The following is a 17,996-nucleotide window of genomic DNA, read 5'->3' on the forward strand; positions in this document are numbered from 1 at the left end:
ATTTTTTGTTACCTTCTTCAGTGATTATTAGGTGAAGCAGAAATACAGACATATAAGTTTTATAAAATGAAAAAAATTAAAAGATAAAAAGTTTTAATCTATGGGAACCACAGAGAACCAAAAAAACACTAAATGATGCATGTGATTTAATCAACAAAATCTAGCCTGGGGACAAAAAACAATGAATTACTGATACATGCTGTGTGGATGAACCTCAAAAACATTATGCTGAAAGAGGGCAACTCCCTCCACCTGAGTGGACATATTTTATCATTGTCTGTTTCAAAAACAGGCAAAACTAATTTATGATGACAGTGGTTGCCTCCTGAAGGGGTTGAAGTAGAACTGACTAGGCAACGATGGAAAGTGCTGGGTGATGGAAATATTTTATGTCAGCATTGTATGATACAAATATTAAAAGAAACAGGTAAAATTAATTTTAATATTTTTATCTGATGTAATCAAAATACAATATTATCATTTCAATAATCAATATAAAAAGTAGTAGTGAGATATTTCACATTCTTTTCTTTTTGTACTATCGGAAATCTAGTGTGTATTTTAAACTTACACCACATAATTTGGACAGTCACATTTCAAGTCTCAAGAGGCATGGGTGGCCAGTGTCTACTTTTGGGAAAGTCTGGTTCTATGTCTTAACTGAATTGCTAGTTACACAGACACAGAGATTTATCAAAACTTATCAAACTGTGCCCTTAAGATCTACGCATTTACTATTTCTGTTACACCTTAATAAAATTCCTGTAGGAAATTCTATAGAGCTATAAAATTTCTTCAACAAATATAAGAAAAAAATAGGAGAGGAAATAAAACCTATGGACTAAAAGAAACTTAAGAGACAGCAAGTAATTCCAATACTATATGGATGCTATTTGGTTTCAGATTTGAACAAACTAAAAGAGAGAGAAATAGAAAGGGGGTTAGGAAGTAAGAGAGACAGTGATACTAAGAAATTTTTTGGTTTCAAAATTCATTATATATATATATTTGTTTAAAAAACCTTTATCTTTTAATGAGATAAACTGAAACATTACCAGATGAAATGATATAATATGTGGCGTTATTGTTGCTGTTTAGTCATTCAGCTGTGTCTGACTCTTTGCGACCCCATGGACTGTACCTACCAGGCTCCTATGTCCATGGGGTTTTCCAGGCAAGAATACTGGAGTAGGTTGCCATTTCCTTCTCCATGTGGGGTTACTACTTCAAAATAATTCAGAATATGGGAGAAGCAAGAGTAAGAAATAATATTGGCAATGAACTGATATTTCCAAAATAAAAAGTTTAAAAAAGTTTGTTGGATAAAAAAGTGGGAGAAATACGGAAGAGATATTCATCACTAATTAAATCTATATAGGAAAAAGGAGAAATGGTTAGCACTTCACTTCCTAGGGTCATGTAAAAATCTCATCTAGTGCCCATCCCTTTAAAGACAATGATAAAGCAGTGACACAAATGATTCCCATAAATTGACTACTTTTATGAAAACACTTACTAGATGACATTTCGTTTTATTATTTATTTTGTGGAGTAAAGAAAATAAGTATAACTAGGAAGCTCAGATTTGTCACATGTTAAGTCTCCCACTTTTATAAACTTGCTTTCTGTCCCTAACATTCACGATTAAATTGTACAGTTTCTTTCATATATTAGCAAGATTCCCATCTGATCAGGTCACAAAAGCAATTCTTAGTTGGAAAGGCATGTAAAAAATCTCTTGGTTTTTAAAAATTCCATCAAGGCAGCCTTTACTCTGGTTGGAAAAATCAGTTCAAACTTTTACAGATGAGGGAACTCATAAATGAATTTCTCTAGGTGTCAATTTTGAAGGATGTCTTAGAAAATAATTTTGTTCACAGTAACACACCCATTCTATCCCAGGCTTTCAATATGGTTTACTGACCGATTTCCTCCATCCAAACTCTCTCATTTAATCCCTCTGATGAATTTGCCTTTCTTTAAGTATCTTATACTTGCCACCAGCAGGGGTGCTTTTGAAACGCTCCTGTTGTAGCATCCAGTTGACAGCCTCTCTCTGGTACGGTCTCAACACAGGGGTCAGCGCAGGATGCTGGACATCCACTTGGATGGACCGAGTTTCTTGCTGATGTGTCTGCCTCACAAAGTGATAGAGTTCATCAATGTCCTGTCCCTCTGGCTCACTATCGGAACCTTCCTCATCCTCTTCCAACACATCTGTACATCCAAGAACAAGTGTACTCAGAACAACAAGATCTACATTTATAACTATAAGCAGTTCTTATTCCCAGAACACACCATGTACTCTCCCAACTCTGGGGCTTTGCTTAGTGTGCCTTTTGACTGATCAAAAATCTATGCTTCCACCTTCAAGATGATATAACTGATATTTTTTTCATGACATTTTGTTTTCCCTGATCAGAACACTCTCCTCTGTGTTCATGCAATGCTCTCATACATTGGATATAACAATACACTGCAGTCTTTCTCGTAGTATAATCATTTGTGCTCATTCATCCCTTCCCCACTGAACTGTTAACGCTCTTTGAGAGCAAAGGCTGTCTTTTGTTTTTATAGCTCCTCAGAGCAGCCAGCATGTGCTATGCCCATTGTAGATGTTTCATAAACCTCTGAGGAACTGAATGTGAATATCTATTGCAGTTTGTAAAAGAATAATTTATTTTACTTTTACAACATTAAAAAAATCCACAGGCAGACAATTTTTCTACATCTAATAAGACAAAGTTTCCCATTCTATTTCTTATGCTAAAAAAGGACAGGTATTTGGTAACAGCAGCAGCAGCTGCCAATTAGGAGATTAAGGGCTTATGCCACCAATACAAATTCATAAGAATTTCAGATTCATTTGTTGGGCACAATTGACCTGTGGAAAAAGATTCATGCTTACAATGTGAAAAAAAAAAACAAACCCCTCAAACTCTTGAAAAATTTGCAAGGCCCCTGTAGCCAATGATTTATTACTGAATGGTTTCAAACAGGTCCACACACATTTGTAGGACATACCTCATATGCCTTAAAACAAAGACTGTACCACAAAATACACAATTAACTTTTCTCAATAAAAATTATGTTCTTTAAAGATTTTCAAAAGTTTACAATAAATGTGTAGTTACATGCTTGGCTATTTCTGTTTTAGTGTAGGTGCATATTATTAGTAATTATATTTGAAGTTTTCCTTTGAAAAGTTCCAATTTTATTATTTTTAAAAGGCAGAATAATGGATTCTTATCATAACTTTGAAAAAGTTCTAGGTGTACTTCAAAGCATTCCTTCCAATTCTGAAACCAGTGATTTTCTTTTTGTTATGTCTTTAGCATGCAAATGATGTACTATTACTAGCATTATAAAACTTCACAAAGAATGTACTGCAGAAAAACAACTCAATAACCAAGCTTAGAAACTGATTTCCCAGATATCCCAGTATAAAACTGTTCTGATGTGCACCAGAAATAAGGCTGACCCACCATGAGCAGGACTTGGAGAATCTGAGCCGTTTTTCCAGTCGTGCTGATGGGCTGCAGCAAGCCATCCACACTCTCCCTTGGGAACCAATGGCAGACAACTCTGAAACTGCAGTCCTGACCAAGGATGCAACTTCTTGCCAAGAAACAGTAGCAAAGTTAACTGGTCTTTATGGGAAGCAGGCTCTTGAGATTATTTGTCAGACTGCAAAGGAGAGGTGGAGTAAAGGCCGGCCAAGAATCTCTGGCCATGACAAAATAAAAAAATAAACACAGGAATAATGCAAAAATTCCAATCAGCTCAGATCCCTTTATATTCTGCCTATTGATGCCATCAACATTTCTTGAGTACACACTATAAGCTAAGCATATCATTAAGCAAAAAAAAAAAAAGACAAAAAGTATAGTAGTGGGGGCATTTAAGATAAGCATAATTTTGTCATATAGCAATTTTATGTTGGTTGTTCAATTTTATTATGGTTTTATTAGCTGTTTTTCTGGTTGTTATATACAGGATTTGGGAGAAATCCACAGCTCTTCAGGAGCAACAATTTTAAAGTTTACTTTAAAAATTACCTGGAATAATAAAATTGTATAGCTTTTCCATCACTCTCTTCATGAGTTGATTGAACTTTTTCATTCTTGAACTTGCATCACTCAGATAATCTGGTTTTGCTAGGCCAGCTTCCAAAAGATAAATTCCAACCTACAAATAATTAATCAACATTAAAAAGTTTTGACTGTACTACATCATTTTTTATGACCATATAAGAAATACATTTTTAACGCCTTCAGTTTTAAAGGTATTCAGAGTATGTACCCCACAGATCCTAAATATATACCTACCAAATCTCAGATATTCCCACTTTCAATAACAAATTTATTCTGCAAATGCAGGGCTTACTATGTGTGATGCACCATTTAAGTAGCTAGAAAAAATATTTCCCTAACTGGAGCTAAGCCTGTGAGACTGTGATGAGAACACCAATTCTACCTACCAAGTCAATGATTTCCCAGCTAGACGATCATCAGAATAATCAGTGAAGCTGGTTAAAAACACAGATTCCCCAAGAAGATTCTTAAGCACAGAGGTTTTACTAATCCCTATTCCTAGATCAAACACTAAAATGTTCAGGAAAATAGCCCTGATTAAGGTTATACAGCTTAACTTTGGTGAAACAATATAGTATGAAGCTTTCCAGTCAAAATTCTTGAATTTTAATACTGGCATTGATATTTAAGAGCTAAAAGAACAAACAAAATGATTGATTTTAACCCAAATGTTGTCATTTACAAAATGGAGAGAAGACTATATGAATAGCCCACTTAGTATAATTTTAAAAATTCCTAATGGTAGATAATCAACAAACATACTTTCCTTCATTTCCCTGTATTATGCTGGCCCTGATTCCATGATCACTGAGAGCCTCATATTCTTTCAGTAAAGAACAAAATTCAATCAGCATTACACTGGAATAAGTGGCAAAGAGTACTTTTCATTATTATTTATATTCTGCTCTGTGTTTGCTTAGAGATGCCTAGCTATTGCAGCAGTAAGTGTTTAAATATTTATAAAAGTAGGGATTAGGGAAGACAGAAGAGATCAAGACTTGATGTGGGGGAAAATGGATAGAACACAGGCATACAAACCACAAATTCTTAAATCTGTTTTTAACTTGAGCCACAATTTGTGGCACTCACTATCACCAGAGAGGGGATGCTAGGTTGCAGAGTTTGACTGTACAGGGAAGAATTAATTATAATCTAATGCTTCTAAATTTTCTCCTTTCCTTCAGTCAATTCTGAAGCTATAAACAGGGCTATTGATATAACTGCTTTTTAGTGTGACAAATGTATAACACACATGTATGATGTTTTCAACTGAACAAAAGTGAATTTAACATTTTAGAATTTCAAGTATTGATCAAGTATATTTCAAGTATTAGAATGAAGACATATTAACTTGCTTTGTAGTTTTTGAAGTACATTTACTTACATTACCTCCCCTGATTTTCAGCACAATTGTATGAGGTAAAAGGAATGAGTATTATTTACATTTCATATGGAAAGAAGCTGAAATTAGAGTCCAAACGATTCACAAAAATTTACTTGGCTAGTGAATAGCAAAGCCTGAAATGAATCATAAATTTATTCATCCATTTGCTGAAAATCTGTTTAGTATTTGGTATTCTACTGGGCTGTGAAGATTAAAAAAACTTCATAGTCGAGTGCGGGGGGGAAATAAGCATGTGCGTCAGGTATTATGGGGGAAGAGCACGTAACACCATCCATGGAGTTTAAGAAAAGATCTCCTCAGATGAAGGAGCTGCACACTGAGGAATGAGCAGGAGTTTTGAGGGATGAGGAAGCAACAGCCCAGGCAGAGGGAAGTATGAGAGCAAAAGCGCAGATGCACAGACATCAGGGTGTACGCAGGGAACAGAGCAATCTGTGGTTTCTGGGACAGAAGAAAGAGCAGAGTGATAAAGAGTTGAGAAGGAGACAGATAAAGCTGGAGGAGACAAAGGCCTATCAAAGGAGAGACTTATATGCCCGATTATAGTCAATTCTGTAGGCATAAATAGACTAGAATTCCATTTGCATTCATATCATACCAGCCCAGAGACAAAGGAGATGAAAGAACTGAAGAGGCAATGATGAAAGGATTGCTACTGGAAGAGAAAGAGATAATGAAGGTCAGAACAAGTCACTGAGAATACAGCTGGAAAGGGTGAATCAGGAAGATCCCCAAAAGTACAGCCTGGAAATGATTGGCTATGATATATAAAATATATATGTACATATATTTTTATAGTTATTGAATGTTCCCAATGAAGTGTACTTTGACAATAATGAAGCTTATCGCTGGCTTTATAGAGCTTCCTTCTAAGTTAATTTCAAAATGGGGTATCCAATGCAGAAGAACCTTAAGGGACACCATATAAATTGATACCTTGATAATGTTATTTTCTTCTGGTTTTTGGTAAAGTTTTATTCTTTTCTTCTTTTGCAGCCATCCCAAATCTTCTAACATTTCACTGCTGAAGGACGACTCCACTTGAATTCCCTTGTCACAGATACTGACTGGCTCATTGAGTCCTCCTTCTTTTTTCTCTACATTTTCACATCCTGAATGAACATAGATCAGGAACTGACTGCTCAACTCGGAACTCGTCAGTGTAAAACTCTTTTCAGAAAAATTTTCAATTAAACACTGTTCAGGAAGAAGCTGAAGAGTGAATTCTCCTAGAAATGCTTTCCAAGAATTATCAAAGTGATAGGGAGAAATTACAATATTCAGCTTTACAGACAAAGGGGAAAAAATGCCACCAGTCTCTTCTTTATCAATTGATTTTGAGATGCTCACGGCTTCGGAACACCTCCTCTTTTCTCTGTGAGCCACTTCTTCCTTTGGACTGTCATCTAGGATGATGCGGTGAGCAGGAGAGGGGTCCAAACCTGGGCAGGACTGCTCGTCATCAGTTAAGGTGAGAGGTTCATTCCTTCTGTCCTCATGCATATTCCAGCAAAGCTGCTGTTGCTTTTCCTCATCTACCCTTACCGGGGGAGCACGTTTCCGTCGGCTGCTCATTCTCAAGTTCTCTTGGTAAATGTGAACCCTAGAAGATAAACACAACAGCAGACATTCCAAGAGAGGATTTTTGTATTAAAATATTCCCAGATGAGCAATTCAACATAGAATAATAATCCCACACAAAACATGAAATCTTTAAAGAGATACGTAAAGCAATGGATAATTTTTTTTAATGTCAGATACATTTATGGAACACATTGACTATAATCTCTTGTATCACACAAATCCTAATGATCTTAATGGTCTTTTTAGAGAAATTTAATATAGACAAATTTTTGTTTAAAATAAACTCTAAAAATACATTTAATGATTTTTAAATTTATGATAGTAAGGTAACTGTGGTGTTGGAGAAAACTTTTGAGAGTCCCCTGGACTGCAAGGAGATCCAACCAGTCCATCCTAAAGGAGATCAGTCCTTGGTGTTCATTGGAAGGACTAATGTTGAAGCTGAAACTCCAATACTTTGGCCACCTGACGTGAAGAGCTGACTCATTTGAAAAGACCCTGATGCTGGGAAAGATTGAGGGCAGGAGGAGAAGGGGACGACAGAGGATGAGATGGCTGGATGGCATTACCGACACAACGGACGTGGGTTTCGGTGGACTCCGGGAGTTGATGATGGACAGGGAGGCCTGGCGTGCTGCAGTTTATGGGGTCGCAAAGAGTTGGACACGACTGAGCAACTGAACTGAACTGAACTGAGTAAGGTAAATCTCTCAAATATTCTGGAAATGCTTATTTGAAAACTTTTAGTAACACTTAAACCCATATAATCACTACAGGATTTCATATTATTTTATAATTCCAAAGCGTTAACAAAACTTCACTTGACCCTGACATAGCTTAAAAATCTCTAAAAATACATTCTTTTTCAAAAGAGGAAGATGAAAATATGTAAAATGTATTTCTTTTTGTGAATTAGCCTATAAAAAGAATAAGAGGATAGCTGGACAAGAAATAAGATGGTGACAGATAGCAAGGAGGGGAAATAAAGCAGAGACAATAAAAGAAAAGAATTTAAGAACATAGGAAAAAAGAAAAGAAAGCTTTTTCAATTACGTTGAAAGTAGCCTATATAAGGCAGACCCTAAACTAAAGTCACTCAGTCGTGTCCGACTCTTTACGACCCCATAGGCTATACAGTCCATGGAATTCTCCAGGCAAGAATACTGAAGTGGGTAGTCATTCCCTTTTCCCAAAAGAATAGCCAATTCCTCTATGTAACACAGAACTCAGAGAAGTTAAATCATAAAGTCACAATGATGGTTGGTGCCTAATCCAATGTATTCCAACCATGTAGCTGAAAAAAAAGAGAAAGGAATGTATAAATAAAATTTGGCTTCAAGTGCAGTTTAATAAATATTCTCAGTAATCTCTTTTTTTTTTTTTTTAATAAAATCCAGCCAGGTATTGGATGAGTCCCCAGTAAGTATTCAGCACCATCCCGTATTTGAGGAGAGGATATAAAAGTAGTGTAGATCAAACCATGGTCTTTAATTCAGTACAAACATCAGGCTGCGTTTTGGTTTTGTGAAGACAAACTCGGCACGCAGAGCAATCTGCACTCCTCTATCCCTGCTAACACCCCATCCTCAATTATTCTGCCCTGAATCTAGCCCTGTCTAAGATAGTACAAACGATGGGACATCTCAGCTGACCAGAAACTTTGAGGTCTTCCTAAAGAATGACACAGAAGGAATCAGAATGGAAAGCTAAGTGACAGCGTGACTGTATTAGCACAAGAGACGAGAGCATCATCAAGGGGGCTGCCATGTTTAGAGGTGGGGCTGGTAGTGGAACCTAAAGTGGAGACCCACGGCACAAGAAATGTTAAACAAAGTACTCAAGGCAGAGGAAAATGATATTAGATGGAAATTTGGACCTACACAAAGAAAAAAAACATTATAAATGAAAAATATCTGTATAAATATAATGTTATTTTTCTCTTGTTTTACACTCCTTTAAAAGATAATTAACTTAAAAAAAAAGTTGTAAACTCCTTATTCTCAAAACTGTCAAGTCTTCATAAAAAGAGAAAATAGCACAGAGATCTGATGAAAGATTTATATGTGAAATACATAAATAACTCTTGCAAACCAATATTTAAGAAAAACCTTATTTAAAAATGGACAAAAATGCTGAACGGTCATTTCACAAAAGATGATCTCTAAGTGCCATATAAGCACATGAAAATATCCTTACCATCCTCAGTCATTAAGGCATTGCAAATTCAACTCATAAACCACAATGAGAAACTACGTATCTAGTAGAATGGTTAAAATGTTAAAGACCTAGGACACAGAACAACTAGAACTGAATTCTCAAACATTCCAACAGGAAAAGTGTGTCAACTTCTTACAGATTAAATATATACTTTCTGCACAGCCTATTAATTCCCACTCACAGGTGTTTACCTAAGAGAAATAAAAAAACACAGAAACATAAAAAACTTAAACTTGAATTTGTTAATACCAATTTTGTTAATAAATGCCTAAACCTGGAAACAACCCAAATGTTCACCACCTGATGAATGGATAAACAAATGGAATGCTACTCATAATAAACTATTGATACATATAACATGGATGAATTTTTAACACATTATACTAAGTGAAAGAAGCCGAAAGACTATATAGTGCACGATTCCATTCATATGAAATTCTAGAGAAAGTAAGAATCTAGTGTTAGAAACCAGACTATGGTTTCCAGGGGTCAGGAAGTGGTAAGAGCTGTGACTGACAGCAAAGAAGCAGAAGGGAAACCTTTGGGGTAACAGACATGTTCCACAGGTGATCACATGATTTTATACATTTGTCAAAATTCATCAAATTGTATATATAAAATTGTTGAATTTTACTGTACGTAATTTATTTTAATAAGACTGATTTAAAAGGCAAAAACAAAAAGCAGGTACAGAAGGGAATTAAAAACTCTTCATAGCTTTATTCTAATAAACTTGAAATGTATCGATAAAATGCATAATTTACTAAAAAATGTAATGAGTTAAGTTGGCCCAATAAATAGAAAAATCTGAATAGGACAGTAACCATGAAACAACAAGTAATATTTATCTACCTAAGATCTACCTCATTTCCTTGTTGACAGAACCTTTCTCTTACTGAGGAATATGTTAGCTTTGTGACTTAAAAGCAGAGTGGTTTCCTCAGCAGCCGCAAAGAAGTTGTTTGTGTAGTCCCATAAGGATGCCGACAGCTGCGTCTAACTTTAAGAGGTAGTATTTAAGTTAAAAACAAAAAGATTTAAACTCAGCTCTTCATTCTCCCGAGCCATAGTTCAAGTGCTCAAAAGCTCTATGTGACCAGAAGCTACCGTATTGGACTGACAATAATTGAACATTTTCATAATAGCAAAATGTCTATCAAAAACTGCTGTTCTAAGTCAATCACGAGAATTCCATTCCCTGAATCAGTGCTTGGTTTATGAATATGGAGGTGGCGGTCTACAATCAACCTCTGACTATAGTTAACTACTTTTCAAGCATCTTGTCTCCTCTATTACTTTGAATAAGAGATCAGAATAATACAGAAAGTCCCTAATACCCTAAGTGCTTGTCTGTGTCCAGTTCTCCTCAGAGCACAGGCTGGAATACTGGAATCAAGTCAGTCTTCTACACCAGTTTATCAGTTAGCCACCATCATAAATATGCCCTATAACATATCACCCAAAGCTCTGCCTGGAGACAGCAATCATTTATTCTCACCGATCTGCAGATTAGTTTAGGATTGGCTGATATAGTCTAGGTTTCGGGAAAAGCCGCTTGGCTCTCCTAAATATAGTCATCTTTCTCCTCGTACCAGCAAAAAAACACCCAAGAATGTTATTATGACAGTGACTGAGGAATGAGCCCAAATCCAATCACACAAGTACTTTTTGGCTTTTGGTTAGGGCAAAAACATTAAGGTTCCATGGGCAAAGCAAGGTCTCACAGATGGACTCAAAGTCAAATGGTGGGGACATATGGGGAGGGAACTGGGTCAGTTACACAATCTATCTCACTAACCACCATAATATTAGTAACATGGTGATGATGGAATCATTAACTCAAATGGCCCCCAAAGCAATTGGCTACAGAATCTCACATCTGGCAAAGCAATGTGGCTTATATGACAGAATGTGAGTTTTGGGGTCCTAAATTCTAATTCTAGCTTTGGCACTTGGAAATTATCTAGCTTCTGTGTGTATGTACAATAGCACAGCAACTGAAGTTTAGCATATCTTCAGTAAGTAGTAGTTGCTATTGTCATCACCCTGAGAACACTATAAACTACACTTTACAATAACCAAACTTTAAAGGGGCAGGATGGGGAACTACAGATCAGTGTGTTTCAAACTTGACTGAATGCTAGAACCATCTGGGGGAAATTTTCAAAATCCTGATGCCCTGGTACTAGCCCAGCCAATTAAACTATCATCTCTGGGGCAGGGCCCAGGCACCACCTCCATTATTTTTTCAGGTTCCCTTGGTGATTCTTCCCTGCTGGCTCAGACAATAGAGTCTACCTGCAATGCAGGAGACCTGGGTTCAATCCCTGAGCTGGGAAGATCCCCTGGAGAAGGGGATGGCAACCCACTCCAGTAGTCTTGCCTGGAGAATTCCACGGACAGAGGAGCCTGGCAGGCTACAGTCCATGGGGTCACAAAGATTTGGACACAACTGAGCAACTAACACTTTCACTCTCACTTGGTGATTCTAGCAGGCAGCCAAGCTTGAGAAACCTTGTTATGGATAGCTAGCTGCCTACAGAAATCCATTTCTTTCCTGGCAAAGTACAGCATAGACAGGAAATGTCTGCTCAACTGGTGGGGCATCAATAGTAGTCCCATGACCAGTCTGAGGCCATCAATTGTGAACAGAGGTTAATACGTGCCCTTCTATTACAACAGTCTTGTAATAGACATATTACTGAACCAGAACACTTCCCTTTCACTCCTTGATCTTTTCTCTGGTAACACTCATCCTCATGCAGTATCTTCTAAACTATAATCTGCACATTCACTCAGATGTTTGCTTTCAACTTGATTCTTCCAATGTCACAGTATTATCAAAGTATTTATCAATTGCAATGATAAGTTCAAGAAAAATAAATACCAGGGTTTCTAGCAGGCTCTCCTTTCATTCTCTACTGAGCAAACATTCATGATCTGCCTTCCCTCTGCCCCACCACCCTGTTTTGGTTAACTCTTTTTTGTTTAAAGGAGATTTTTATCTAGGGATAATTCTTGAACCAAAGAAGATTAAATTTTTTGATCAAAGCTACTCAAAACCATAATGTTAACTGGGAGCTAATAGGTCCTAGTAAAATTCCATATATCTCTAATCATATTCCAATTCTAAATCCTTCTCCTTACTTTCCTCATACCAGATGAATCTTCTTCCCTTCTTCCCCCACTTAAATACCAGTGTTTGGGTGTAACATGATTATATATCACAGTTTCCTACACGGATCACATTTTGACTCTCATTCCTCTAAATGCCTTTTGCTTGCTTTTCCACCTATCGATATCCTGATCTCCCACAAAACGTTCCACGACCAGGTATGCTGAATTAAAGGCCTCTCCTTCTTGATTCCAACTGTTACAGTGTTCTCAGCTGTTTGACTTTGAACTACTTGAAAGCCAGGCAGGAACAGAACCCTATTCAGCACTGTACTCCCAATGCCGGGTCAGGGCCAGGATGGAAATGATATTCAAAGTAATGTGAAACAAAGATCTCTAACTCTGTGAATATTCTCTCTCTTCTCAAGGACCCAGAAGTACTTTTACTCAAATTTCTTTTTGGACCAATCTCACTCAACCACGTTCAAATAGACTACAGGTAGTGTGAAACTACTCCTTACAATTTCCAGCCCAGAGTGAAACAGAAAACTGATTGTGTCTTTAACAGAAAACAAAGATAGACTGCTAGAAAAATAAATATAAAATGTTGTTACTAAGACAACAGATGGATATCAATTAAACTTATTCAGATTTTTCCCCCTCCAAATTACTATCTCTTCATTAAAAGATAATTGCCAATACTGAATGATGTAGAACAAACCCATGGTAGGTCCTGATTTAGGCTATCCAGGAAAACGGAGAGTATATATATTTGAGATATCGTGCTGCAAGGTAAGCCTTATGCAAGTGAAATTCAATCATTACTGATGACTGAGAAGTTCTCAATGACCTAGCATTACCACAGCTTTTTTCTTAGTGATAACCCCAGCAGGTTGAGAGTATTTTCCTCTGCAGAACTCTAAAACCAGTCACAGATACTTATAAAAGGCCTTGATTTTTCACCAGCAGATTCTATTACCCCAAATCTTTCTAGCCTGAACTCTTAATAACAGATTCAATAATCCTGTAAGTACAGTTCTTTAGGCCGGACAAGAGGAGGATATATATATAAATAGCATCCTTCAAAATCATTTTATTCTCAACTGCCAGCGTATTGGCTAAGTGGATTTTGTAAACTCTATAAGTGCCATGTTTTGCAATACAGAACATTTATCCCACTACTGCTCACTACTATCTTGCTTCCAGCATGATTTCTCATCATAAACCAACTAGCCTTTCTGGTGACGGTACAGGTATCATGGATCATTTCGATTCATGGGAGTTTCATCATTCTTGCTATCACCCAATAGAATAATTGAAAATAGCTGTAATAACTCTAAAAGTATTTTTTGTTTATTAAAGTCACAAGTTAATTCAAACAGAAGTAGTGAAACTCGTTCAGTCGTGTCCCACTCTTTGAGACCGCATGGACTATATACAATCCATGGAATCCTCCAAGCCAGAATACTGGACTGGGTAGCCGTTCCCTTCTCCAGGGGATCTTCCCAACCCAGGGATCGAATCCAGGTCTTCCACATTGCAGGCGGAAAAAGGAAAACACCAAACATCCAGGGTTTTTACTTCATGGCTAAGATCAAGTCCGTTAGAAAAAAGGCTCAAAGTCACTATTTACTAATCCTGTTTATCTGACACTGACCGTCAACCATCAGAAAATATATCCTGGTTCAGAAAAGTAGAAACTATCACGGAGTCAAAAGGCACAAAATGCAAGGCTGGTTTTGAGTGCGAATGTAATTAACCTGATTCCTGAGGTACCTGAGAACTTTAACTCAGAGGCCCCGGCCTCCCCTTTACTACATTTACAATCCCGCACACCAATAAGCTAGGCAGCTGCCCAGTTCCAGTCTCCAGGGGCATATCTGCGGAGAATGGTGATACCCACTCAGTTTTCTTCCGAAAGACTCAAAAGTGGTTTGAGGAGTCTGAGCAAGGCTGTCAGCGCCGATCGCTCCCAGCAGGCCGGGCAAACAAGCTGCCCGGAGGCAGAGGAGCGAGATCAAGGGCCCTAGGACGCTCGAACGAGACACCGTAGGCCCCAGTCCGCGGCGGAGAAAGCAAGCCTCCCTCCCGCAGCTCCTCTTCGTTCCGGGCAAGCCGCGGCGGATCCCCGGCCCGCACGTCTGGGATGGGGAAGGGTCGCGGAAACTCGCGCTGCTGCTCCCCGTCAGTCTTTTAGTTTCCCAGGCTCCAAAACAACGGAGTCGTCCCTCCCTGAGACTTCTGTCTGCGTCCAAAACGCCTTCCGCCCCCGACCTCTGACCCCTGACCCTCTATCACCCAAGCGCCTACCTAGACTGTTTCTCCAAGCCCCTAGAGCCTCTGCACCAAGGCCCAGGGCCCTCTGATGCCTCTGCAGGTCCCGGGCACGCATTCGCTATCCACCGAACATCGGCCTGAGGTGGGCACGCGCGCTTTATGCTGGTTTGTGTTGGGGTTCCCGGGGGGCCCAGAAACCACAGCGCCTAAATGCTGGGCGCGCGCTGGAGCGTGGGGTCAAGGTGAACGCGCACGTCGGGACGCCCCGCCCCCTTTCTCCGACCCTAGCTTCATGAGTCTCTTCTGCGCAAGTCCACACGGTTAGAGACTCTCGAAGGATACCGTTGGAGTCTCGCGATAGCTACACTGAGCCATTAGAGAATACGTGATAGGCTGAACGTGAAAGGAGGAGGTGGCGCTCTAAGCGGATTTAGAAGTGGGCGGGGCTGCTGGCTGAAGGTTACGGGTCACTCTTGAAACAGATGTTAAGAGCTGTGGGTTTAGTAAAAAGACGAGAATTCTGCAGGTACACCTTGTAAATTGTTTCTAGAAAGCAGCCACTAATTAGTTACGGTTGAAGTTTATCTCACTCAGAAGTTATTTTAAAAGACTCTCCAGGGAGATGTGAGTAAATATTTTAAGATGAGGAAAAAACTACAGTATTGTGACGAAGCTGGGCTTCCAATATCTTAAGCTTTTTTTTTTTTTTTTTCCTTTTCTTCACTGAGCGGTAGCCTTTTCTCTTGGAGGTAGTCTTAGGCCTAGGTAACTCCGAAATCACTGAGCGGCTTCAGAACCAAGAGCCTGGAAAATAACAGCTTAGAGAGTAAAGAATCTGAGTACAATGCGGGAGACCGCAGTTCGATCCCTGGGTCGGGAAGATCCCCAGGAGAAGGAAATGGCAACCCACTCCAGTATTCTTGCCTGGAGAATCCCATGGACGGAGGAGCCTGGTGGGCTACAGTCCATGGAGTCCCAAAGAGTCGGACTCTGTTAAGCGACTAACACTTTCAGACCTGGGGCCCTCGATCACTGAGTACCTAATGAGGGCTTAGAATTATGCTGCGGAAGGGCGTCTTGGCCTGTGTGATCACAGAAGCACAAAAATAAGTTCTTGCCTATAGGAGGATCCGTTAGCTGTGGAGACAGTCCAGAGTGGTCGATATTCTTAGTACCGAACTTCATGACAAACCTCTAAGAGAAGCTATTTCCGTAAACAAAACCACTTAGAATTCAGTGGAAATCAGTGACCTTATCCAGAGTTTCCCGAGGCCAGCTAAAAAAGTAGCTCTAGTGCTGGAAGAGTAGGCAAGCAGAATCCCACTTCATTGGAGAACTGATCTTTTTATTAAGTGCAGGATAAAATGCAGCCTTTCTTTTGGAACTGTGATTTGAAACTCCATACTTAAATATATATGGTGCTGTGACAGGTGATCTTTGATAGTTTTATGTCACATTTCACCAGTGGAGCAGAAAATCAAGCTCTATTTTACCAAGTCCTGCTGGTGCCAGGTAGAGATATTTTAAAATAAACCCAGCCTCATTTTATTTTTGTTCAATGTTATTGAGTAATTAATCTCTACAGACATTATTGTTAACCTGTACAAAAATAGTAAACTAGGAATCCACTTATATATCTAGAGATATAATTTCACCCTCTGATGTAATACAGAGAGAGAATTCTATATTCTATATACAGTAGCATATGCTTACAATTAAGATTTTAACAGTTTTTACAATAATATATATGTTCAGTCCTGTATTTTCAAAGTATAGCCTTTGAATAGTTCTCTATAGAGTAATGTGTTTTTCAATACAGAATCACCAGAGCTAATTTCAGAAAACGTGACTCATTTTTGCACCTAGCATTCTGGAAGCTCCCAGCTGTGAAGCAGCTGTTCACACCTAAGTTCAGTTGAGTTCAATTGCTCAGTCATGTCTGGTTCATTGTGACCACATGGACTGTAGCATGCCAGGCTTCCCTGTCCATCATCACCAACTCCTGGAGCTTACTCGAACTTAATTCCATCAAGTCAGTGATGCCACTCAACCATCTCATCCTGTCTCATCCCCTTCTCCTCCTGCCTTCAATCTTTCCCAGCATCAGGATCTTTTCCAGTGAGTCAGTTCTTGACATCAGTTCAGTTCAGTTCAGTCACTCAGTCATGGCCAACTCTTTGCCACCCATGGACTGCAGCACGCTAGGCCTTCCTGTCCATCACCAACTCCAGTAATTTACCCAAACTCATGTCCATTGAGTCAGTGATGCCATCCAAGCATTTCATCATCTGCTGTCCCCTTCTCCTGCCTTCAATCTTTCCCAGCATCAGGGTCTTTTCAATGAGTCAGTTCTTCACATCAGGTGGCCAAAGTATTGGAGTTTCACCTTCAACAACAGTCCTTCCAATGAACACTCAGGACTCATCTCTTTTAGGATGGACTGGTTGGATCTCCTTGCAGTCCAAGGGACTCTCAAAAGTCTTCTCCAACACCACAGTTAAAAAGCATCAATTCTTCTGTGCTCAGCTTTCTTTATAGTCCAATTCTCATGTCCATACATGACTACTGGAAAGACCATAGTCTTGGCTAGATGGACCTTTGTTGGAAAAGTAATGTGTCTGCTTTGTAATATGCTGTCTAGGTTGATCATAGCTTTTCTTCCAAGGAGCAAGTGTCTTTTAATTTCATGGCTGCAGTCACCATCTGCAGTGATTTTGGAGCCCCCAAAAAAAGTCTTCCACTGTTTCCCCATCTGTTTGCCATGACGTGATGGGACCAGATGCCATGATCTTAGTTTTCTGAATGTTGAGCTTTAAGCCAACTTTTTCACTCTCCTGTTTCACTTTCATCAAGAGGCTCTTTAGTTCTTCTTCACTTTCTGCCATAAGGGTGGTGTTATCTGCATATCTGAGGTTATTGATATTTCTCCCTGCAGTGTTGATTCCAGCTTGTGCTTCATCCAGCCCAGCATTTTGCATGATGTACTCTGCATATAAGTTAAATAAGCAGAGTGACAATATACAGCCTTGATGTACTCCTTTCCCAATTTGGAACCAGTCTGTTTTTCCATGTCCAGTTCTAACTGTTGCTTCTTGACCTGCATACAGATTTCTCAGGAGGCAGGTCAGGTTGTCTGGTATGCCCATCTCTTTCAGAATTTTCCAGTTTCGTGTGATCCACACAGTCAAAGGCTTTGGCGTAGACAATAAAGCAGAAGTAGATAATATTTTGGAACTTTCTTGCTTTTACAATGATCCAGTGGATGTTGGCATTTTGATCTCTGGTTCCTCTGCCTTTTCTAAATC

The 17,996-nt window shown here is 38.9% G+C and overlaps 1 protein-coding gene across 4 annotated transcripts in view; it reads right to left on the reverse strand.

Annotated features, from left to right (window-relative positions):
• The window catches only part of SHPRH (SNF2 histone linker PHD RING helicase), an 83,757-nt gene extending 68,800 nt beyond the window's left edge, over nt 1-14,957 (reverse strand). Inside the window, exons 1-4 of one of the 4 annotated variants that reach the window (XM_043888159.1) lie at nt 14,725-14,957; nt 6,436-7,102; nt 4,059-4,188; nt 1,999-2,217 (exon numbers count right to left, since the gene is read on the reverse strand). In XM_043888159.1, coding sequence (XP_043744094.1) covers nt 1,999-2,217; nt 4,059-4,188; nt 6,436-7,074 — 988 coding nt within the window. In that variant the 5' untranslated portion in view covers nt 7,075-7,102; nt 14,725-14,957. Of the gene's footprint in view, nt 1-1,998; nt 2,218-3,485; nt 3,504-4,058; nt 4,189-6,435; nt 7,103-14,317; nt 14,687-14,724 lie in introns of those variants that run through there. The other 3 variants (XM_043888160.1, XM_043888162.1, XM_043888161.1) reach the window with 3 other exon arrangements.
• Between the last annotated feature and the right edge of the window lie 3,039 nt (nt 14,958-17,996).

This window comes from Cervus elaphus, chromosome 26 (assembly GCF_910594005.1).
Source record: "Cervus elaphus chromosome 26, mCerEla1.1, whole genome shotgun sequence".
NCBI lineage: Eukaryota > Metazoa > Chordata > Mammalia > Artiodactyla > Cervidae > Cervus > Cervus elaphus.